Source organism: Eucyclogobius newberryi, unplaced genomic scaffold (assembly GCF_026437365.1).
Source record: "Eucyclogobius newberryi isolate DKJ021-1_F unplaced genomic scaffold, fEucNew1.0.hap1 SCAF_163, whole genome shotgun sequence".
In the NCBI taxonomy this organism is placed as follows: Eukaryota; Metazoa; Chordata; class Actinopteri; order Gobiiformes; family Gobiidae; genus Eucyclogobius; species Eucyclogobius newberryi.
The window spans coordinates 107,442-130,396 of NW_027315794.1; the positions used below are offsets into that span (position 1 = coordinate 107,442).

At 41.9% G+C, this 22,955-nt stretch overlaps 2 protein-coding genes across 8 annotated transcripts in view; one reads left to right on the forward strand and one right to left on the reverse strand.

Annotated features, from left to right (window-relative positions):
- The first annotated feature begins 505 nt into the window (after nucleotides 1–505).
- On the forward strand, nucleotides 506–3,439 carry LOC140362367 (uncharacterized). 2 transcript variants are annotated; one of them, XM_072448457.1, is made up of 6 exons: nucleotides 506–792; nucleotides 1,435–1,827; nucleotides 2,269–2,386; nucleotides 2,570–2,639; nucleotides 2,725–2,768; nucleotides 2,939–3,439. In XM_072448457.1, exons 1-6 carry the CDS (start codon nucleotides 657–659, stop codon nucleotides 3,021–3,023), a joined length of 846 nt encoding a protein of 281 aa, XP_072304558.1. In that variant the 5' UTR covers nucleotides 506–656; the 3' UTR covers nucleotides 3,024–3,439. The 2 variants fall into 2 exon arrangements, with proteins under 2 accessions (XP_072304558.1, XP_072304557.1); XM_072448456.1 differs by having other exon boundaries at nucleotides 2,722–2,768; nucleotides 2,939–3,436.
- A 444-nt stretch (nucleotides 3,440–3,883) lies between these two features.
- Nucleotides 3,884–22,955, reverse strand: part of LOC140362368 (membrane-associated phosphatidylinositol transfer protein 2-like) — a 100,670-nt gene continuing 81,598 nt past the window's right edge. For 2 of the 6 annotated variants that reach the window (XM_072448459.1, XM_072448460.1), the window contains 13 exons: nucleotides 22,046–22,221; nucleotides 21,291–21,461; nucleotides 19,446–19,598; nucleotides 17,992–18,156; nucleotides 15,703–15,975; nucleotides 14,446–14,594; nucleotides 14,060–14,176; nucleotides 13,781–13,897; nucleotides 13,555–13,703; nucleotides 12,770–12,919; nucleotides 12,506–12,686; nucleotides 12,290–12,418; nucleotides 3,884–7,897 (listed from right to left, as the gene is read on the reverse strand). In XM_072448459.1, the coding sequence (XP_072304560.1) occupies nucleotides 7,532–7,897; nucleotides 12,290–12,418; nucleotides 12,506–12,686; nucleotides 12,770–12,919; nucleotides 13,555–13,703; nucleotides 13,781–13,897; nucleotides 14,060–14,176; nucleotides 14,446–14,594; nucleotides 15,703–15,975; nucleotides 17,992–18,156; nucleotides 19,446–19,598; nucleotides 21,291–21,461; nucleotides 22,046–22,221 (2,296 nt within the window). In that variant the 3' untranslated portion in view covers nucleotides 3,884–7,531. The remainder of the gene's footprint in view (nucleotides 7,898–12,289; nucleotides 12,419–12,505; nucleotides 12,687–12,769; nucleotides 12,920–13,554; nucleotides 13,704–13,780; nucleotides 13,898–14,059; nucleotides 14,177–14,445; nucleotides 14,595–15,702; nucleotides 15,976–17,991; nucleotides 18,157–19,445; nucleotides 19,599–21,290; nucleotides 21,462–22,045; nucleotides 22,222–22,955) is intronic. The other 4 variants (XM_072448461.1, XM_072448462.1, XM_072448463.1 and 1 more) reach the window with 4 other exon arrangements.

A 22,955-nucleotide genomic window follows, 5' to 3' on the forward strand; every position in this document is an offset into this window, starting at 1 on the left:
ACAAGACAACATATTGTGGACTTGTGTTAATATTTAGTTAATGAAGCCCATTTTGTTAAAGGATTTGAGCTGAAAAATATTTATTTGTGAAAATTAACTGAAGGTTGGTTGTACTCCGCAACCTTTTTCTTTTTGAATAAACTGCACTTCTCAGAATAGTTAGTTTTAAATAGATAGTTTTTGGACATACTTGAGTAACATTGCACAGCTTAACAGTCTCTTGAGTTAAAGTGTTCATAAATCTACACGTGACTAGGGCTTTATATTAACAATATTGGAGGATTTGAACATTTCCTACACTTTTTTTCTGTTTATTATGTCCGATTACATTAACTCATAACTCATCAATACAATTTTATTTAATATCCAAACTATAGTACTAAAGTAGTAGTTTCTCCAAACACGTTTTTGCTTCTACTTGAATAAAATTATTTTAAACGTACTTGAGTACAACTCTACCATAAGAGAAAAAAATAATGGAACCACGAGGGAGTTCTTCAGTTCTCACCCGGACTGATTTCCAAGACGGACCCAAACAAAGCCCGGAGCGGAAGCGGCACATGGAGCGAGCTCTGCAGCTTTGTCCCGTGGATGTATTATTTCACTTTGTCCGCGCTGATAAATTCATTTACTTGTTGTAATTCCTCGGGTGAGTAATGGATCGCAGCAGGTCTCGGGACAGAGAGCAGAAACAGACGCAAAAGAAGACGCGGAGACGATCTTCTTCTTCCTCCTCTTCCTCCTCCAGCAGGAGCAGGAGTCGCGCTCGGAGGGACGCGCACAAGCGCAAAGGTCAGACTTACCGGGGTGATGATGATGTCCATTTAAATCCTGCCTTAGTCCTGGTTTGACCCCTTGATTCATGATCAGGCCCTGAAATAACCTTGGTGAAGTTGGTTGGATATTGGACATTGAACAGTTATTCAGATATTAGTCTTTTGTTGTTCTTTAGGAACCGTCAACAAATTACTTGACATGAAAAAGAAGTGAATACAAATATGAAATATAAATACACGTATTAAATATTGGGGAATCAGGAAATTGTTCATTTAGATACCGTCAACAGATTACATTACAGTGAGGTGAATATTTTTTCTTCTTCAATAGCTTTTAGGGCATTTGACTCAGTGACCCCAAAATAAATAGTCGAAAATAGGGTAGACATATATACAGTACTACAGTAGTTTTAGGTCACTGGGTTAAATGCCCAAAAAGCTATAAAAATCATTATTTTTTCTCAAAGAATTGTTCTGAAAGCCCTTTGTATGTTTTACATCAAATGCTTTCTCCAGTTGTGTGTGCGTTTATATATATTGTATATATTTATTTTATATTAATGTATGTATTTTATATACACACACACATATGTGTGTGTATATATATATATGTGTGTGTGGGTCAAAGTTTTTGTAACATTTGCACTTTTCCTCTCAGACAAAAAAGAACGCAAAAAGAAACGAAACAGAAGTTCTTCCTCCTCGTCTACATCCTCCTCTTCCTCCTCCAGCTCCTCGTCTTCATCCAGCCAAGAGGACAAAAAGAAGAAGAAGAAGAAGAAACACAAACACCATAAACAGAAAAATAAGAAGAACAAGAAGAAGAAGGCCAAATTAAAGAAGAAGAAGAAGAAGAAGAAGCTCAAGCCTATGAGTGCTCCTCCAGCTCCAAGCGGCCCCTCCCCTCTGCTCCTTGAGCCCCCGGCTGGCCCTTCCCCTCTGCTCCTCAGGCCCCCGGCTGGCCCCTCCCCTCTGCTCTGCGGGCCCCCCGCTGGCCCCTTGACTCTGGAGGTGTGGCAGAACGAGGACACCGCTGAGGATTTTGGACCAGGTCAGACTTTTCTGCTGTTGGTTTTGCACACGGCACATTCTATGGCTGGTGCAGAGCAGAGATATTTCTGAGACGCTTTCTGCTCCTGTGTGAGATCATGAGAATCTTGTAAGATTCTCCTCCTGACTGCACTTTGTATCCTTTTAGAAATGGTGAAAGTCTCTAACATCCTGAAGTGTGCATCCTTTCATTATCTTGACTCCACAAGAGCTGTGAATATAAACTCAGCAAATAAGCTCCACAAAAAGTGCACCAAAAAAAAGTTTAACTTGAATCAAGATCTATCTAGATAAACTAAAGCAAATGAATTTCCATTATAAATTAAATTCTTGCACTTTGTCGTGTTCCATGTCAGGTCGGCTCCAGAGTCAGTGAGCCACATGGGTGTCACACACTTGTATCTGTAACAGATCTGTTGTGATTGTCTTTTTGTTCTGGCAGTAATGACGGACGAGCAGAAGGCTCGGCTGTCCACCAAGAGGCCTCTGACCAAAGAGGAGTACGAGGCCAGGCAGAGCGTCATCCGCCGCGTGCTGGACAAAGAGTCCGGACGAACCAGGTGTTTTTGAAAGTGCCTCGACGCAGCCACATTTCAGTTTGAGTTAGCATTTAAACAAGTGGAATACTGTATTCAGGGTTCAATTATTCTACACAAGTTTCTTTCAAAATGTAGATACATTTTATATTTCTAGCAATACATTTGAAAGTATATGTAAAAGTCTGCTCATGCTTTGTTTTTCAGACTGGTGAGAGGAGAGGGCGAAATCATTGAAGAAATAGTGAGTCGGGAAAGACACAAAGAAATCAACAAGGTTTTAAAAAAAAGCTCTTATTGTACAAAATCCTTGTCCACACCAGAGATGTTTGTGTTTTAAAAGTGTGTTTTCCTCTCAGCAGGCCACCGCCGCAGACGGGACCGCCTTCCAGAGGAGGCTGGGCAGGTAAGACACTGACACATGTTTATATCATATAAAAGTCCCACATAATGCTAATGCTAAATGTTTTTCAATCATGTTGTTTGATTAAACATGCACAAAGTTTTCTGTCATCAGATACTAAAGTCCAAATAAGTTGACTGAAGATAACAAGGTGTTGTTTTTTGTCCATGTAGAGAAATCTGTCCTTTGCATTTGACCCATCCTGCAGCCAGTGCCTCGGGGCCTCCTGCCCGGACCAGCACCACCTCCAAATACTGAACCAGGATATTGAAAATATGTTGTGAACTATCAAGATACAAAGTAATGACCCAGTCTATGTTTAAAGTGGGCATTGTCTGTCACATCAGCTGTAATGAGCTTTTAACCTCGTCACAAGTGTTTCCTCAAAGTTCCTCCATGTTTGAGTTCATCCTGTATGTTCTGCAACTCAGGCTCACGCGCTCCGATAATTCCTGTTTTCACCTAACCCCTGTCCCTGCCCACATACTTGTACTTGTGATTAAAAATGATGACTCAGAGCGACAGTTCTAAAATGTCACATCACCATTTTTCAAACATCTAAACTGTTTAAAAGATCTGCTTCTTGTTACAGTGTAAGGAAGGTTTAACAGATCTGCAGTTAACAGGAAGTAAATGGACCGGTTTCTGTTACTAAGCTGTTTTAGATCAATATTGTGATTTACTATGAACTAAATTATAAATTATGATACACATGTTTTAGTTCATATGTTAAGTGCCTGAAACTTACTTTTTGTTTAGACTTAAACTTAAAACAACAAATCACACATGTAGAATCGAATGGGCACAAGTGAAATGACGTGATTTTTATATTAAATTGTCGAACAGTACCTTTGTTGCAGCTTTTTTTTTTATCTAAAAAGTAAATGTGCATTATCTCACTTTTCTGGTGGACTGTCAGCGCTTTGCCTGGAATGTTCCACAATATGGCATTAAACGTTTCTCTTTTTCGTCCAAAATAAAAAGACACAGCGAACGAAAAGACAAAAACAATAGTCAGTAGGAAGTCTCATTGAACATTCCAGTGTGTGTGACGCCACCGGGGCCAGTTACAGGTCAGGTCTGTGGAGAGGTGAGCGTGTAATGAAATAAATGCCAGATAGTTTAATAGTACACCTTTAATGCCAGACAGATATGTTGAAATATAATGTATTTGTGATGATTTGTTGAGCCCATGTGTAAATGGACTGGAGTTAGTTTCTCATCTAGAACCAAAACATGAAAACTGTACAAAAAAAACATACAACACACTTTTTAGTATTACGTAGTCTTTATACACTGTACATAAAACACAAGAGGATGGATAAATGCACTTATCCAAAACCAGCCACACACACCAGTGCAATGAGAAGATTCTGGGCCTGTCGTCTACACGGTGGGTGCAAAGATGGCCGCCCTCTGTAGAATGTTGAAGAGGCATTTTCACTTGGACCAGTGTAAGGCAGAGGGAACGTAAGGCCTCAGAATGAAGGAGCTAAAACAAATGCATTACATTCGAGTAGGGCCAGCCACGCCTTAGTCCAGCTCTCAAACAAATGTATAAATCGCATTATCTCATTTATCATATTTGGCTAAAAAGTAGAAGTATTTTACCAATTTGGAGAAGCAGACAAAATAATAATGATAAAATGATTTACAAGCATTGAACTTTATTTGTACTTTGAAAAAAGGTAGTAAACAGATTTAGGTTACAGAAAATAGATAATTTTATGGGTGGGGGTTAATGTGTGCATACAATGGGGCGATATGACAAAATGATAGAAATGTTTCCTCAGATTGACAAATTTTGGATTTTTTTTTGTCGTATTAAAAACAATTAATTTCGTGAATTCAAATAATACAAAGTTCAGCACAAATTGAAACAAAACAATAGGCAATTTTCTAAACTCTGCTTCAAACCACATGCTTTAACAGAGGAGAGGAATGGAATAGAAACGGCTGAATCTTGATTTTGATTCAAATTTGACTAATTGCACAGGTTTAGGACGAAGTCATCAAAGTGGATACAGATATTGCATAAAAATATTGTTTTACATCCAACATGTTCAAATGACTTGTCCCTCTTGTCACGCAGTCTCTGTCTGCTTTTTCAAATTGGGGGACCACGTGTCTGTTGAAGAAAGACCACCCGTCCATATTTGATTTAAAACTAGAAATACGTACAAGCCTCTCACGGTTATATCTGAGGGCTCAGGAGGACAAGGAGCACGAGGTGTGGATGAGCCGGAGCGGTGTGCGTGTGTGTGTAAAGTAGGAGCGTGTGTGTGTGTGTAAAGTAGGTGTGTGTGTGTGTAAAGTAGGTGTGCGTGTGTGTGTGTGTAAAGGAGTGTGTGTGTGTGTGTGTGTGTAAAGTAGGTGTGTGTGTGTGTGTAAAGTAAGAGTGTGTGTGTGTGTGTAAAGTAGGAGTGTGTGTGTGTGTGTAAAGTAGGAGTGTGTGTGTGTGTGTGTAAAGTATGAGTGTGTAGGGGTGTGTGTGTGTGTGTGTGTGTAAAGTAGGAGTGTGTGTGTGTAAAGTAGGAGTGTGTATGTGTGTGTAAAGGTGTGTGTGTGTGTAAAGTAGGTGTGTGTGTGTGTGTGTGTGTGTGTGTGTAACGTATTAGTGAGTGTGTGTGTGTGTGTGTGTGTAAAGTAGGAGTGAGTGTGTGTATGTGTGTGTGGGTGTGTGTGTGTGTAAAGTAGGAGAATGTGAGTGTGTGTAAAGTTTGAGTGTGTGTGTGTATGTGTGTGCGTGTGTGTGTGTGTAAAGTAGGAGAATGTGAGTGTGTGTAAAGTTTGAGTGTGTGTGTGCGTGTGTGTGTAAAGTAGGAGAATGTGAGTGTGTGTAAAGTTTGAGTGTGTGTGTGCGTGTGTGTGTAAAGTAGGAGAATGTGAGTGTGTGTAAAGTTTGAGTGTGTGTGTGTATGTGTGTGCGTGTGTGTAAAGTAGGAGAATGTGAGTGTGTGTAAAGTTTGAGTGTGTGTTAAGTACAAGAGAGTGTGTGTTAAGTACGAGAGTGTGTTAGCACGTTGTGTAAAGTAGAGGTTTGTGCAAAGTATCAGCATGTGTGAAGTGATTGTCAGCGTTGGTGAGTATATTGCACGTTTGCCCCAAGACTCCAGATGGGTGGCTCAGCGTGTTTTGAACACGGAGCGCACTCTGCACTGCTGACCGTCTGCACTGCTGACCGTCTGCACTGCTGACCGTCTGCACACGGGACAGTCTGCACACGGGACAGTCTGCACACGGGACAGTCTGCACACGGGACAGTCTGCACACGGGACAGTCTGCACACGGGACAGTCGGAGGCAGAAGGAGTTATCTATGAGCACATTCACCGCTTCATGTACAGCACAGCCAGGCTGCAGACGCTTTAGGACCACCACGGACAATGAAGGATTACCCATGAGTAGTTCAGATTATAATCTGGTTAGATTACCAGGTGATAAATACCAGTGCAAATATGAACCAACATCTAATCTCTATTTAGTCTACATAAAGATCATTTTAAATAAGTTAAATTTAGACACTTGTCTGTGAGTGTCTCAGAAGTGATGATTGTTCCATACAGTGGTCCTAAATCTTGATTGTTTCATGATACAAAACAGCATGAGGAAACCATCAAGTATATTTGACTAGATCTCTTGGTTTTGGCTTAAGAGACAAAAATAAAACACATTTGTTCACCAAGTCAATACAGTTTAAAATATGTATAGCCTTAAATAGCATTACTTTGTCATAAAGCAGATCCTGCAGAGGATTAAGAAGACACTTGACTCTGGTCTGAGACCAGGCAGGTCACATGTACAGTATGTACAGGCCTTTGAAGGCCACTAACAAATCAGCTCCTCTGTACAGCTCTCACACACTTACTTTGGCACAAACAGCAGGGTCACGGGGAAGCATTATCTATGGAGGCCCGGTGGGACAAGCATGACCGCATGACCACACTGACCACACAGCACTGAGCACTTTCATTCTGCCGACACACGGACTCATTTTGTCAAATTTCATGTTAGTAGTTGTGCAACTGGCTTTCACCTAACGTTTTGTGACTGACTGTTCCTTCAGGGCCACCGTAGTGTAATGTGCCTTGGACAGTTGTTCCCTCAGGGGTTAAAGGGTCATGTTCCAGGTTGAGTCTTTGTCCCGAGAGCAGACGGGACAAACACAACTGGAGTGGTGTGTTCAGATGTAAGTAGCAGCTTGGGTTTGGACTGGCTCACACATTGTCCAACTCCACAAAGACATGACGTCCTGCCTGGGTCTGAACAAGAGAGTCAGTTGTGCTTTAGCCTCTGTAATTCTGTAACTCTGTAATGTGCTGTGTCATTACACTGCATGGGGGCCCTCTGCACACGGCACCACTGTGCAGCTCAACACCAGGGCTGGGCACACACAGGTCTGTTTACACCACTTAGCACCTCCTTGTGGGACTATGAACATTAAGTTAATCACTTCTACATATCATTGTTATATTAATAGTAATAGCCCTCAACTTGAAATTGTGGAATCCTTACGTCTCTCTTTACAGAGCCAAGGAGCCTTTGAATTCTACAATCGGTAATATTGTAACGTGAGATCCATTTGTACACATTGAGGTAAATGACTGGTTTTAATGGTGAGACTATGAGGGCCCTCCACATGAGGTACAAATGACAGCACAGTCTGACAGTGGTTGCTCCCTGTGGTGGAAAAAAGCCTCTCCACCCCTCTCTAACATGTCCACAGTCTGAACCTTTCGGGTGTTCAGTCCATAGTCTGTCCCAGCATCATTTGGGGCTGAAGAGTCCAGGCTCTACCTTGGTGCTGGCACTCCTGCCCCAGCAGCTGGCTGTGATGCTCATGCTGCGCTGCGTGGCCCCCTGGTGGCTGCAGTGAGTGCTCCGTTCACTGTCCGACTGGCTCTGGGTGCGCTCGGGCCGGTTGTGGCTGTGCACAGCGGTGGGGGAGGTGGGCGAGGGCTGGGAGGAGATGGTCCGCAGAAGATGATTCCGCTTCCTCAGAAACTCGCTGTTGGCGCCCAGGCCGAAGCTGCTCTTCCTCAGGACCATGCGTGTGCTGCTGGACTTGGGCGGGCGGGAGCGGTGAGAGGACTCCAGCTGGGACAGATGTGCAGCGTAGCCCTCCGTGATGAACTGGACACAACACAAGCCAAAGGTACTTAACTCTAGTCAGAGTTTAAGGGAAGACACTACATGCAAAACATACATGTTTTTTAGTCATTTTTTCTCACTCACAAGTCATTTTTTCTCACACAAGCTTTCACGTGGAAACAACAGTGTCCAATCTGCACCTAAAGATGTTGTATTATTTCATTGATTCTTCTGGACCATTGTAACTTCATAGGCTGTTTCCTCCAAATGCATTTCCCCCACAGAGACCTAAAGATCGGCCCTTAAAGCAGCTCCTACACAATCACACTTAAACTTAGGATTCAAAAGAAGTGATTTTGGGTTATGATGAAGTATATATTTTCAAAAATAACATCCCTGATGGGACGTAAACAATTCTCCCTAATCATAAAAAGATTTTTTTCACTGTTCTCAAACTATCTCTTCTTCTTTTGGAGGTGGATGTATTGTTATCATGTAACTGATTCAAAATGGAGAATTCTGAGCAGTTTATATCCATTAAGCAGTTAAGTTTATTATTACATATTGCACAGTTGATACATGTGATATTTTAATATCACATGTATCAACTTATATCCATTTATTGTACTTTTCTATTGATCCACCCGAAATTTTTTGATACAATATAAAAATGTAGAGTAGTTATGGCCCAAAAATGATCCAACTGATGGGCAACACGTCAACTACATACAGTTACACAGCTGACTGTCCACTGTCTATAACAAATAGACATTTGCAGGTGCAATGGGGATAAGAGTGGGGAAAGACATGCCGTAAATTGTCAAGAGCTGGCTTCCAACTCACAACGCTGCGGCGCATGTGTGCCATCCAGAATCAAATGGAATTTTACACATTATGTGTCAGTTATTCCGCTGATGCCTTAACGGTCGCTCCAGAGGCTGAAGCATCATTGTGACTTTAGAACAAGCCGTTCCAGTTCAACACTTAGTCTTTACTGACATTTAAGTTGTTTTAAATGCCATTTTTGCAGACTTATATATGTATTTGGCAGAGGGGAAGAGTCAGGGACTTCTAGGGCTTCACACAAGGCCTTAAGATTTCAGCTCTTAAACGTTAAATGCAATAATAATACTTTGCATTAATCATGTCAATCAAATAACTTCTTATCTCATTATTATTGCCTTACAAATGATCTAAGGCAATAATAATAAGATTAAGAAGTTATGTGCTGAGTTCAGAAAACTACAGTGTCCAAGTTGGTGTTGGTCAGTTCAGAACTGGCCGCTCATTCAAACAGAAAGCAGAAGGCCCTGTGTCGTTAACACTGACCAATCAGATGCCTTTAGCATTGATTGACAGGTTGAAACCATCTGTAGTGGCTAGTCCCACCCACGACTTCTGGCGACTGCAGCGACTCTGCCCTGCTCTGGGATAATGACTGGAGGGGCCATGTTTGACCATGATGCATTAGAAGTCTGAGCAGTGGAGCCATCAACACCAGATCTTTCACTTCTGCCAGAGTTTATGTGCAAGAAATAAAGAGATGAAGGATTTGTTTGAAGCTTTCATTTAGACTAATAATAGGATTTATGTTAGAATAGGAGTTTGTGTCCGCTATGGGAGTTGTCCTGAAACATGCACAAGTACATCTAACATCAACCGGGCTAAAGAGTTATGACACTCTGAGCTGAGTTTAATAACAGTGTGATCTAAGTGTAATACCAGTGTGATCTAAGTGTAATAACAGTGTGACCTAAGTGTAATACCAGTGTGATCTAAGTGTAATAACAGTGTGACCTAAGTGTAATACCAGTGTGATCTAAGTGTAATAACAGTGTGACCTAAGTGTGATCTAAGTGTAATAACCGTGTGATCTAAGTGTAATAACAGTTTTATCTAAGTGTAATAAGTTTTATCTAAGTGTAATAACAGTGTGATCTAAGTGTAATAAAAGTGTGATCTAAGTGTAATAACAGTTTGATCTAAGTGTAATAACAGTGTGACCTAAGTGTAATAACAGTATGATCTAAGTGTAATAACAGTGTGACCTAAGTGTAATAACAGTGTGACCTAAGTGTAATAACAGTGTGACCTAAGTGTAATAACAGTGTGACGTAAGTGTGATGTAAGTGTAATAACAGTGATCTAAGTGTAATAACAGTGTGATCTAAGTGTAATAACAGTGTGATCTAAGTGTAATAACAGTGTGATCTAAATGTAATAAAAGTGTAATAACAGTTAGATCACACTGTTATTACACTTAGATCAAAGTGTAATAAAAGTGTAATCTAAGTGTAATAACAGTGTGATCTAAGTGTGATTTAAGTGTAATAACCGTGTGATTTAAGTGTAATAACCGTGTGATCTAAGTGTAATAACAGTGTGATCCAAGTGTGATTTAAGTGTAATAACAGTGTGACCTGTAACAGGAAAATGTCATGTCATTTTATCTCTGCGGTTATTGTGTGCAGATAATATGATAATATGGGTTCCTGATAAAGATGGTGCGGAGCATCTGTATCGTGTCAGACATATGTCAGGACATGGCTCGAGGGTCAGGTCACCTCCGGATGAGATAGCTCCAATCTTTGGATCCGTGATAGCTGTTCCATCTCTTTCAGAGCTGATTTCATTGAGATGATGTGCGTACGTGTCAGTTTATGTCACTGCCTTTAAAAGGATGTGTATTGTCATTATTCTGGAGGATGAGGGACAAATGCTTTTGTCAGGGAAAGTGATTATTTACTGTGCACGAGCCACCTTTTGAGATTTTTTTTTCTACAGCTTGTTCCCTTTCGGGGTTGCGGGTAACTTCGGGCCTTAGGCGGGGTACACCCTGGACAGTGGCCAACTCGTCGCAGGGCCAACACATAGACATAGACATAGACGTTACAGACAACCATTCACTCTCACATTCATTCACAAGGGCCAATTTAGAGTCACCAATTTTGCCTAATACATAAGATAAGATGATCCTTTATTGTCCACACATGGGGAAATTTCATTGTTGCAACGCAGGTAGATACAGAGGAAAAGAACCGCTAACTTATAGGAAGTTTGAAAAATACTCTCAATAGAAGAACTCTTATAAACAAAACCTCCCATTTCCCAACAAGGGATGGAGGGGAAAAATAATAAAGATAAAAATAAATAAATAAATACCATTGCATGTGATCACGACAGTAATTACATGAATATGTGTCACAACAGTAATTGCACATGAATTGCACAGTAATTGCATGTGTTTGGACGGTGTGAGGAAGCCGGAGAACCCGGAGAGAACCCACGGTAACACGGGGAGGACATGCAGACACGGGGAGGACATGCAGACACCGGGAGGATATACAGACACGGGGAGGACATGCAGGACATGCAGACACAGACAATTCTGAATCGGTCACAAGTGTTTTATTGATGTGTTCATTTGGCTTCATGCTGTCGCTGCAACATTAAAGACACAGTGGACACGGTGGTCTGTCCTCGTCTCCACCTCAGTCACAGTGAAGACAAGTGCTACATACACTTCCTCATATTTACTCGTCTTATTAGCTTTTGGTTGACTTTTGTTTGTTTTGTTATTAGGGATGTCACAATATTCATTTTAGTCACGATTATCATGAGGAGAAATATCACGATTGTACGATTATTCACAATTATGAAACATTAGGAAACATTTATATAGTTTAAAAAAAATAAAAAATAATTAACTTCCCTAATCTTTAATACAGCGTATTCATTTAAAAATAAAATGGTAATGCTTATTGGCCCCTCATTGTAGCTCTTTTAAGCATTATATAATTTATTAATGAGATGATCTCCATGGTGACGCTCGGGGGAGGGGCTTGAAACTTTCCTTTGGCTCACGCCAACAACAAACAAATTTGTGAAGAATAAAAACGCATTTACAGGTAAGATTACGCTCTGGAACTACCTTTATCTTTATCTTTATACAGATTTATAAAGATCTCTCTCTGGGCTGCTCTGGTGGAGTGTCCGACGCTCAAACGCCCCCGACGTGTTGCCCCACTATTTTAGAAGGACGGCTCTAGCCAGTCACGGGCACAAAACTTAGCGAGATCATCATCAATCCATTTCTTGACAGTGATCTCTTGAGTGTCCTTGCAGCCGCTGGTTTTGTTTGTGTTTGACAGCGGCAGCAGCGTGCTGTTTCTCAGCGCGCACATGCGCTCCGCTGCTTCTGCTGCTTCCGCCGCTGTACAACCACAACAATAATCGTGGACTGTAGTGTAGCGCGCCCAGTTTGTGCATAGGAATGGCTTTGGGTATGTTCACCGCGCTGTTTTTGCCAATTAAAAATATATTACCACAAAAAATTTGTCGGTCATTGACCGACGCAAGGCTTGATATATAAATAAATGTTCATAAAAAAAATTAAAAGAGCATTGAGAATAGTGAGGAAGCTTTCCAAAATACCTGGCACTGCTGCTGCATCTTCTTGGTGGGTCGGCCCACAATGTAGATGTGTGTTGGGGGCAGGCCGATGGTACTGTACACCGAGATGTCTTTGGTTGAGCCGTAGCCGGCAAAAATCTTCATGTGAGTCTGAAGAGGCAAGAAGAGAGGTTAAGGGTTATGCTTGGTGTTCCAGCTGCTTTGTCTGTGTGGTAGACTGGATTAGAGAGAGCAGACCTCAGTCAGTGCCTTGAGGAAATTGGCCTTGTGCCTGAGCGGGTCGTGCACCAGCCCGTCGCAGAAGGACACGATGCCATGAGGGAAGTTGTGCTGTGACAGCCAGGCTACCACCCTCTGCTTCTGCATGTCCGGACGGCCCGTCACGTAGATGATCATGTAGCCCAGGTCCTGCCAGTGCCTGCGCTCACACACCTCACACACATTAGGATGTCAGAGTTTGATTATGGAGAGTGGGATTTGTGTGAAGTGTAAGAGCCGTACCTGACCACATCCACAGCCCCCGCACGCACTTTGGGGTCACTGCCCATGATGGACACACTGGCTGCAAACGACCCGTCGATACTGAAGGCCACAAACTCGGTCCCATGAGGAACAACCGTCAGATAGCTGTCTGCAAATGTGTGGTCCCCTCTGGAGAGACACAGGGCAAAGCGTACACACAGTTTAAGCCTTTTGTCCTTCTTAAGCCAGATTTGAACTGGGTTAAATCCTGTGTTTCTCATCCCATGCACCAACTAAATAAATAATTATAATTCGCTAGACAATTCTCCTATAAAATGTTTTGTTTTTCTACAATTAAAAAGTAAAATGCAAGACAAACTTAGGTCCAGGTATTTTGGACGTATAAGCCCATTGTTGTGGCAACAGAAGCAGCATAGAAGCATTAGTGAAAGTTTGGGTTGGTGCAGAGTTTACGGTGAGGGGCTGTGTCAGTGTGAACGGATTAAAAGAGAGAATTCGGCTGTTTTATAAGAAATATGATTGTGTGGATGTCATTCTGATGTTTGCAACAACATGGTAAAGAACAGCGTCTAACATTACAGGAAAGGTACAGAACACTGGAAACTAAGCTAAAATATATGAAATGCTGACAACACGAAGGAATGAATTAAAAGGTTCTTGCTATGTCAATAAGAGTATAAGCTTGTCTTTTCTGGAATCAAATCTGTAAAAAACAAGTATGTCACTGACATTTCTTTTATCCCTTCTGAACAGGTCTTTCGGTGAATTTTTTATCATTTCCGCTGAAACTATTATATACGCACCTCACAACCATTTTGACCGGGTAGACTCCGATCCCCAGCCGCTTGTCTTCTGGAATGGTAAAGGACACTCGGCCGCTGCTGTTGGTGACCTCAGTGCTGTTGTACACCCACTCTCCAGAAGGGGGCTGCGTCATGATGTGGAGGTCCACCTGTGCACAGACAAGGACAGTCACATTAGGGACATTCAGAGTGTATTTGTAGTCTCATGTGACATGTGATCAGAGACCTTCTCTGCAGCCAGAGTGACCATGTCCAGGGGCCCGTACATGAAGCGGCCGCTCAGCACCTGGGAGCTGTCCTCTGGGAACACGGCGTCGTTGATGCGGTGGTTGGCCGTAACATTCTGTCAGAGCCAAACACAAGGGAACACATGGGGGAGTTTAATGTGACTCTGTGATGTAGGAGTCGGACTAAAGGGTTTTATCTAAAAGAGTTCAGGACAAGAGCAGCCTCCTTACGCAGTACCTTCTTTTCCACAGTTCAGTGTGTTTGTGCTGGTGCTCACCCTGATCTTGACCTGCGTCCTCTTCCGGAGCCACTTTTCCCGAGGTTTGGACGGAGTGAATTCAGACACTTCTTTCCCATCCAGCTCCAGGATACTAGAGTTCTCATGTCTCATCACCTGCACAAACGCACAAACACCTGCTTTAGACCTTGGTGAAGACCTAGTTTAGTCTTTTATTCTTTAGTCTTTGTTACTAGAACCACAAACTCAATATACTCAACATTCGAATTTAGCAAATCTTCAAAACAACATTCACAATATTATCAACTTTACGATATCTTGCTCCACCTCTACATGCAGCAGATCTTATTATACTTTCCCGGCTGTGAGAAGACGCTGCTAAAGTAGTCTGACAGAAGAGGATTGCGGAGCGTCCCAGCACTGACCTGTCTGAGAAGGAATGACACTACATCGGTGGACTCCCAGTACGAGGCGTGGAACAGGTGAGGCAGAGCCACCGTGGGGAAGGCCGTCAGAGCATCAGGGCAGTACAGGGCAAAGTCCAGACGCTTAGTGCCCCACCAGCGAGCTGCAACTGTACACAACACCACACTTAGTACACACGGCAAGGACACAAGTGCAGCAGCGAGGAGGAGTCGTAGAGGAGGTTAATCTGAAATGATCCTGTAACAGTCCCAGTATTCTCCAGCGACTGCAGAAAGACAGGCTCTGATAGAAGTGTGGCTCGGCCGTGAGAGCGCAGCGGCTAGAACAGGACAGAAGAGAGCAGTAGCACCAGAGGCCGTCAACATGTCAGACACTTCAGCTTCTGCACAGGCTACATGTGCTCACGTTTAAAAGGTTTGCATGTTATTCCACTCGAGTGAGCTAAACGCACAGCTGGACCTGCAGTGGAGGACTGGTCCCAAAATGACCGTAACGCATTTTACATTTATAACTGACTTTAGCCCTAATGCTAATGATTTAAGTCTTAAAAAAACAAGCAACAATTTTGAATTTCCAGGGAAATTTGAAATGTCAGAGGAATACTACTTACTAGCCTCAAATTTGTATCTTGACTAAAGGGTGGGCGATATGAACAAAAGGAATATGTCAAAACCTTTTGGAGACTAGAGTAATGATGGTCAGGTGAGATTATGTCCACCAAAAATGAGTCAAATATGTCTTTAAACATATTAGTTGTGTTTTAATGATCAGACAAATGAGACACGACTGTAATATTGATAGTAAGCACAACAAATTGCAGAAATATCACCTTGTTTATGACTTACTTTCCTCTTTATTTTAATCAGTTCTCTAGATTTTTTTCTATAAAAGATAAACTCGATATCCACATTTTGAATATCCTCAAAAAAACATTTACAATATTATCCTTTTTTCTATATGACCCACCTTTATCTGGACTTCACACAAATTATTATTTGTGTTAAAGTCTGAAATTACATTAGGTTCCACTTCACTTTTGCTCCATGAGGGAATTTAGAATGCTTTTGTTAACAAACATTTAAAGGCTCTGAAGGATTTCTTTGTGTAACATCACATCTAACCTCGTGAAAAGCTCAAGTCTCTTTAAACTTTTGAGTGCTTTGAATCATTGTTAGGCCCGTGGAGCAGATTGGAGCGTGTGAGAGGACAGATTTTTTCATGCAGATTCAAGCGTCCTGGTCCTCTTTGCTCAATACCTTGGTCCACTTCAGCCTGCGAGTCCAGAGACACCAGGTCTAATATGGCACAGTCCAGCCCCGCGGACAAGCATCTCCCGTCCTCACCGTCCGGCTCCGGCTCCAGCTCTGCAGGCACAGGCTCGGGGCCCGGGTCTGGGACTGGATCTGAGCCGGAGCCAGCTTTCTTACGGGACTTGGGAGGGTGTTTCAGGTGGAAGGACCTTTGCGAGGTCAGGGCGAGTTGGGACAGCAGACTAGAGCTTTTGGACTTGAGTATTTTGTTTTCTGCGGCTAAAAGAGGGAAGACACAACACAACGAAACACAATTCAACACTGATGCTAGATCCTGTAGCGTTCAGCGGGTAATAAAGCAATAAAAACAAGGTTGCGTTTGTCTCTTAACAAGAGGTCGTAGTTTAACATCGCGGTGAATGGTAGCCAAGGGTTTTATGGTAGAATTTGCCGCCAAAGATGTTTTGTTGTGGTTTATGTTTAATAAATCTACAAAAAATTTAGTTAAAAGAACATAAACATTGAGTTTAAATTAAATGAAATATTTTGCATTTTGAAGCTCCTTTGCATATTTCCTTGGTCTAAAGACCTAAAGATTTGACAGAATGTGCTGGTGTTTGCATTTGGGGTTGATTGACAGCTATAATAACACTACAGTCTGTTCCCTCTGACCAGAATAAACAAAAAAAACTGATGTAAAGTTAGCTGGAGACTTTTTTTTTTATTTTGGCTCAATAAATGTGAATTCACTTCATGGTGTAATTGAAAGCAACAGTACATTTTTTATAATCATATAATGAACAAAAACTTGAATACCTCGTCAATAAATCTACAGTTTATATTCAGTGTTATGAAATTAAAACAGAAAACACAAAATAAATGTTTTGCTTTAGAAATATCAAATGCAAATTTCTATTTATTTTCAATTATAATGAATACAAAAATGTTATTTACTTTTTAAGACTAATATGTCAGATGTATTATCTTATTTAGAACACCATCATTAATAAACATAATCTTTAAAACGCAATTTTTGATTATTAAGAGTGCCGCCTTCCATCAAAGTCTGAGGACCCAAATGCCAGTGGTTTTGTAGATCCAGCTACAGTAACAGGCTGTAAATGAATAAATGAGATCTCTGGAACCTGCACAGCTCAAAGCTGAAACTTCAAAACAAAGTTAAATAAAGTTAAAAGAGATACATCATTGTAACTTGAACAGGGGGAAAAAAGAGCAAGAAAGTACTTTGATTAGAAGTCCTTGTCCCTGACACGATGAGGACATGGAGACTCTGGAGGACAGAAAACACTGATCTTTCCAGAGCAGGTGAAATGCAGACACAGCGGAGGTGTTGCATGCACCGGAACAGTTGGGAAATGCATCCGTTACTTGCATTTACATGGAGACAGTGGACAGTGAAGGTGGAGTTTGTGAATTCCACCACAAGAGGGAGACAGAGAGTAGGCAGTGAGTCCAGTGGGATTTGTGTGTGGGCAGTCGGAGGTGAGTGAGTGTGAGAGGTAAGGAACTGTGACTGAGAAGATTATCTGTCATTATGCTGCTGGAGCTCATCTTCACTCACTACGTTCACATGCACGCAGGAAAAACGGATAAGTGGCCTAGTCCAATTTAAACACTCAAAATGCCCGTAAACCCAAGAACTGAGATTGAGTCTCAAAGATCCCAAAAATGCATGTCCTACTGCATGTAACAGTGCAGTCCATCACACCAGGAGCAGACTGGGAGAGGCTTCAACTGCACCAGGGAAGAACCAGACAGGGAAATATCAGTTATTAGTTTGGTTTTAGATAAGTCCCTCCACTGCAGACTAGAACGTGTGCTTTTGTTTTGGTCCACTGCTTTCAAGTAAAAACTACCAGAGATTCACTTAAATCCCTTGTGCTGCGAAGAGAAAGCGACACAGTCTGACATAAATGATACGCTTATGGATGTTGAGTGTTTATAGTGTATATATAGTGTGTTCATCTGTATGATTGCCGTTTTTATAAGCAAATAATAGCTGCAAAGTTTTTGTGCTAATGCTAAATTACTAGACATGTCTGAAAGTCCCTCAGCCCTCGCTCACACCTAATTGGTTCTTTGAACTGCTGTAGACTGGGACAAGAGTGGTTTTGGGGCAAAGATGATACGAGTTTGGTTGTTTATCGCACTCGGAGTTTGTCTGTGCGTGCAAACGTAGTGAGTGAGAGGATGTATAAACCTGTCCTTCAGGAGTCTGAGGACACATGTGCAGTGAGAGTGGAGGCAGTGACACAGGCTGCAGTAGACACTTACTGTTGGCTATGTTGGTGGCAGTGTAACTGTCTGCCATTCCTGAGACCTGGCTGGCAATGCTGACCTCACTGGCCCTCCTTTGGCCCCGGGATAGGGGGCCTGTGATGGGGGACGAGGGGTACGAACTGTCCATGAAGACACCACCATGAGACTGAACAACGTCTGCTATCGGTCCAAACAGAGATCATGTTAGACAAACGTCCACAGAGGACAGGACGTCCAATCACAGGCCAGCTGAGGGACACCGGCACCACAGAGGTCTGCCCTGGTCCTGAGCCGGCCCGTTGAGTTGGATCGAGGACACACAAGCAAACGACAACATACAAGGCAGATGCAGGACCACAAACATCCAGAATGATCAGTCCTGGGCTAAGAATGTGCAGATGCGTTCCATTTCTTTGAGCAGTGGTCAGAGGTCAGTGTTAGTACCACACCACAGGGTCTGGAGGTCAAACACTCATGGAGTCATCTTCACATGATGAGCAGAGCACAACACAATGTGACACAATGAACCACAGAATGGAGGCTTAGCTCGCTGTATTTCCATGGCTCATCCACACCAACGCGGGCACAGCTCAAACATATTATGTTTGAGCTGAGAGGAGTTCTTATGACTGTGTGACAAGGAAAGCAAAGTACCATATAACATCTAATACTTGTACCTTCAGTTAGTGTTGAATACTAAGAATACTAAATGTATTTGGTTACTGGATATTGAAGACCTGCATTAAAATGTATTTTGTAACCTTTTTCTGTTACATGATGCAATTAGAGAAGTGTATTCTGAATACTTCAAATCATTTTGAAATAATTTGCATTATATTATAGTGTAAAAGAATGAGATTAAAAGAGCTTTATGTTTGTTTCTCTGTTTATTAAGCATTTGTTTATCACTGACAAGAGACGGAAAAATCGCACATTCAAGCACCAAAGAGCAGATTTTCACAAAAAATGTGCAGATCAAAGCCTAAATTTCATAAAGTTCTGCTTTAATTTTAGAAAAGTAATATCAGTATTCTAAATACCAAAACTGTATCAGATTACAGTTGTGTACTCTGAATACTGTGTTGACCCTCAGTCGTACATGTACAGTACTTGGTTACATCCAAACACTGCCTACACTGACCTGCTTTTATAAATAAAGCCTTTGGATTGATTTCTCTACATTATGATGGATGGAATAAAGTCCAATTAAAATGTAGTTTATAAACTAAAGTTGATGACAGTTCATTCTCATACTACTACATTTAGAAATGAGTAAAACTACTCGGAGTTGGGGATGGACTCATGTTAATGGAGTTAAATGTGGTTTGGAGCCATGGGAATACTGACGCCGCTGAAGCACACGACAACACTGAACCAAAGCATCTCCACGTTCAGAGGGACAAACAGGAGAGGGCGGTGGGAGGGGGCGGGGCAGAGGCAGAGGCAGCTGATTGGATGAGGCTACACACACTCCGGGCTGGCGGGCGGGGCTTTGAGGAGGCCATCCTGCCAGCTGAGCACGGGCACAGGGATGCACGTCTCACTGATGGTCTCCGGATAGCGCAGTGACAGCGAGGGTCCACCGTCCAGCAGCAGGGGGGCGTGGGTCTGCACGGTCTCCACTAGGGGGCAGAGGAGCCCAGGGGGGTCAGGGGGACAAGGGAGACACAGAAACTCATGAGGAAGGACAGTGTAAGGACAGTGGAATGCCTTTGGTCAGCCCCGCGCCTTCAAAACAGCCACTTCCCATTCTTTAGGCAGAAGTCTGTAAAATATCTACAAATATAAATATCATGACTGCGCATGCGTGTTGGCTACAGAAACATACAGTGGAATGTACACATGACGACACATTCCCCTGTAGTGTGGACATGATACTAACATTTCAAACTCGATTTTGCCACAAAGGAATAGGCTTGATACGCTATACCTATTTTATACCACAATAGAAACACTAAACCTATAACTAAAACACTGAATAATAGTACTTTATGTTGTCATGTGTGACTGTATACTAGTTCTGATAAAGCTTGAGATCATTCTAACACATTTTGTCTTGTTAAGTTGATTTTTTTTTTGTATCGATAGTTGTTGAGATGAGTCTCTTGTTTCAATACTAATTTTAATATTGATTAGTATTCGATATTCAATACTTTTGAAAACCCTACTCCCCAGAGGGAAGGGGCAATGGGGATATCTCTTTGGTGTAGGTCAGAACTAGACCAAATACAAGCTCTTTAAATCCATCCATCCATCCATCCATGCCAACTAAATAATTGAGGCAAACTCTTCTTTTTTTTTTTTGGTCAGTTTGTTCTCTCAACATATGAGCTTTCATCTGGAAACATCAACACTGTCTGATCTGCACCTATAGATTATTTCCTTGAATCCACTTATATGAATCCATAGATTTCTCTGGGACATTGTAACTTCAAAGGCCGTTTTCTCCAAATGCATTTTATTTTATGATAACTAGGCAGCAGCCTCTAAAACAGCATCCAGCAAACATTGTCTGCACAGTGAATATTAGCAATTACTACAATAGATTTAGGTAATTTGTGAGGTAGCTATAGATTACAAGGGAAAGTCTGATATAATGGTCTTTAACAGTAGTTTTTACTCTATATAAAATATGAACAATTATAGTACATGCACAAGGCTGAATCTGTTGAACTGAAAGTGAGTTAATCATACATCATTTGTGTTCTGTTATTAGGGCCATAGTGGACATTAAATTCATACATAATACATATTGTTCAACATAAGCAAAACATCAATTTAGTCAAATTTAAAAGTCTTTTAAGGGAAGTGCGTGGATCAGTTTAGCTGGTGTGGATCAGTTTAGCTGGTGTGGATCAGTTTAGCTGGTGTGGATCAGTTTAGCTGGTGTGGATCAGTTTAGCTGGTGTGGATCAGTTTAGCTGGTGTGGATCAGTTTAGCTGGTGTGGATCAGTTTAGCTGGTGTGGATCAGTTTAGCTGGTGTGGATCAGTTTAGCTGGTGTGGATCAGTTTAGCTGGTGTGGATCAGTTTAGCTGGTGTGGATCAGGATAGCTCGTGTGGATCAGGATAGCTCGTGTGGATCAGGATAGCTTGTGTGGATCAGTTTAGCTCGTGTGGATCAGTTTAGCTGGTGTGGATCAGTTTAGCTCGTGTGGATCAGTTTAGCTCGTGTGGATCAGTTTAGCTTGTGTGGATCCTGTATCTGGATATATATTTTATCGTGAGGTTCTGAGGTAAACTGCTCTTCTGTGACAGGACATGTGATTCCTCAGTAAGATCTGGTGTATGTGACAGTGCCAGGCTAGACTTACCCAGCAGAGCGGAGTTCCCATCTCCCAGGGGGAAGCGCTGATAGCGGGGCACGTTGAAGGGGGGCAGGAGGTGGAACTTCTTCTCCAGCAGAGGCTCCAGGCGAGAGGCCGAGGGGTCAGCCGGGTGGAACAGGTTATAGACCTGCTGACAGGCGGGCCGCAGCTGGGCCACTGCACACAGCACACAAACAGACAGCTAGTATGAATGTTCAATCTAAAGTCAGAATGTTGTTTTTTATTTCAGAATGGAGAATCAAAAGAGCCTAATATTCAACTGTAAAGGACACGTATATTGCAAAACAGACATTTTTCAATGTTTAACCATGTTCTGACATTAAAAACATACCTGTATTTAGCTTCAGTGTTTCATTAATCCTGTTTACAGGGACTTTTTGTCCCACAAAAACACTTGGTTTTAGGTTTCCTAGATTTGTGAAGTGAAAGTGAGCGATCCGGAGGTCTCCTGTGCTGTTTTTAAGTTCTGCTCATTTCATTACAACTGCGCGACATTAGCTTGCAAGGACAAGCTTGCTTTTGTTTATTTCCCCATGGTATGTCCCTCTGCTGCCAGTAGATGGAGTGCTTCTCATGTATGATTTTCAATGCAAAGCTAACTTCCTCAAGAGCATGTTTAAAAGCCAATAAAACATAAAATAAAAGTGCATAAAACATTTACCACTGTTTATCCACTAACATCATATGTAATTCTTGAAAGATTTTAAAATATACATATCCAGATGGTTTGTGGTGCTTACCGTCCATCATAGGAATGACGGTTTTTCGGAGCGCGAGCACCAGCCCCAGAGGAGAGCCAAACAGGAAGAAGTCTGTCACCTCAAAGTCGAACTTGCCCAGAGCGGTTCCGTCCAGCATGGTGCTGCTGCTGGAGCGGCGCGACACTGCATCACTGCGCAGCACACTGGAGTGGAGACTGCACACAGCACAACCATGGTAAAGTCAGAACCCTGCAGCGCTTTACATCATTGTGACACATAAGGCAGCGAGAGATGGGAAATATAACACAACATTTAGACATTTTGAACATCGTGCACAATCTTCCAAACAAGAAAAGTCCTATTTCTTCACTTTTAAAGGTAATTTACAGTTTATTCACAAATAATATTGGATGTTGGATAATTAGACCTCCTCGACTAATACGTTTAAACACGTTTCATCACATTCCAAACTATAAACGTGACTTGACATGGACAAAACAACGACTAAAGCAAGACTAAACCAGGTCTTCACCAAGGACTAAAACAGAACTAAAAAATAACTAAAATGGGACAAAAACAGAACTAAAACTGGACCCAAACAGGACTAAAATGGGACAAAAACAAGGCTAAAACGGGAATTAAACAAAACTAAAACAGGACTAAAATAGGACCAAAACAAGACTAAAACGGGACAAAACAGAACTAAAACAGGACTAAAACGGGACCAAAACAGGACTAAAACAGAACTAAAACTGGAACAAAACTGGACAGGACTAAAACGAGACAATAACAGGGCTAAAACGGGAATTAAACAAAACTAAAACAGGACTAAAATAGGACTAAAATAGGACTTAAACAGGACTAAACCAGGGACAAAACCAGAACTGATACCATAACACACAATGTTATTGGGCGGCTACAAACAAGCCTCGTGATGGCCGCTCTTATT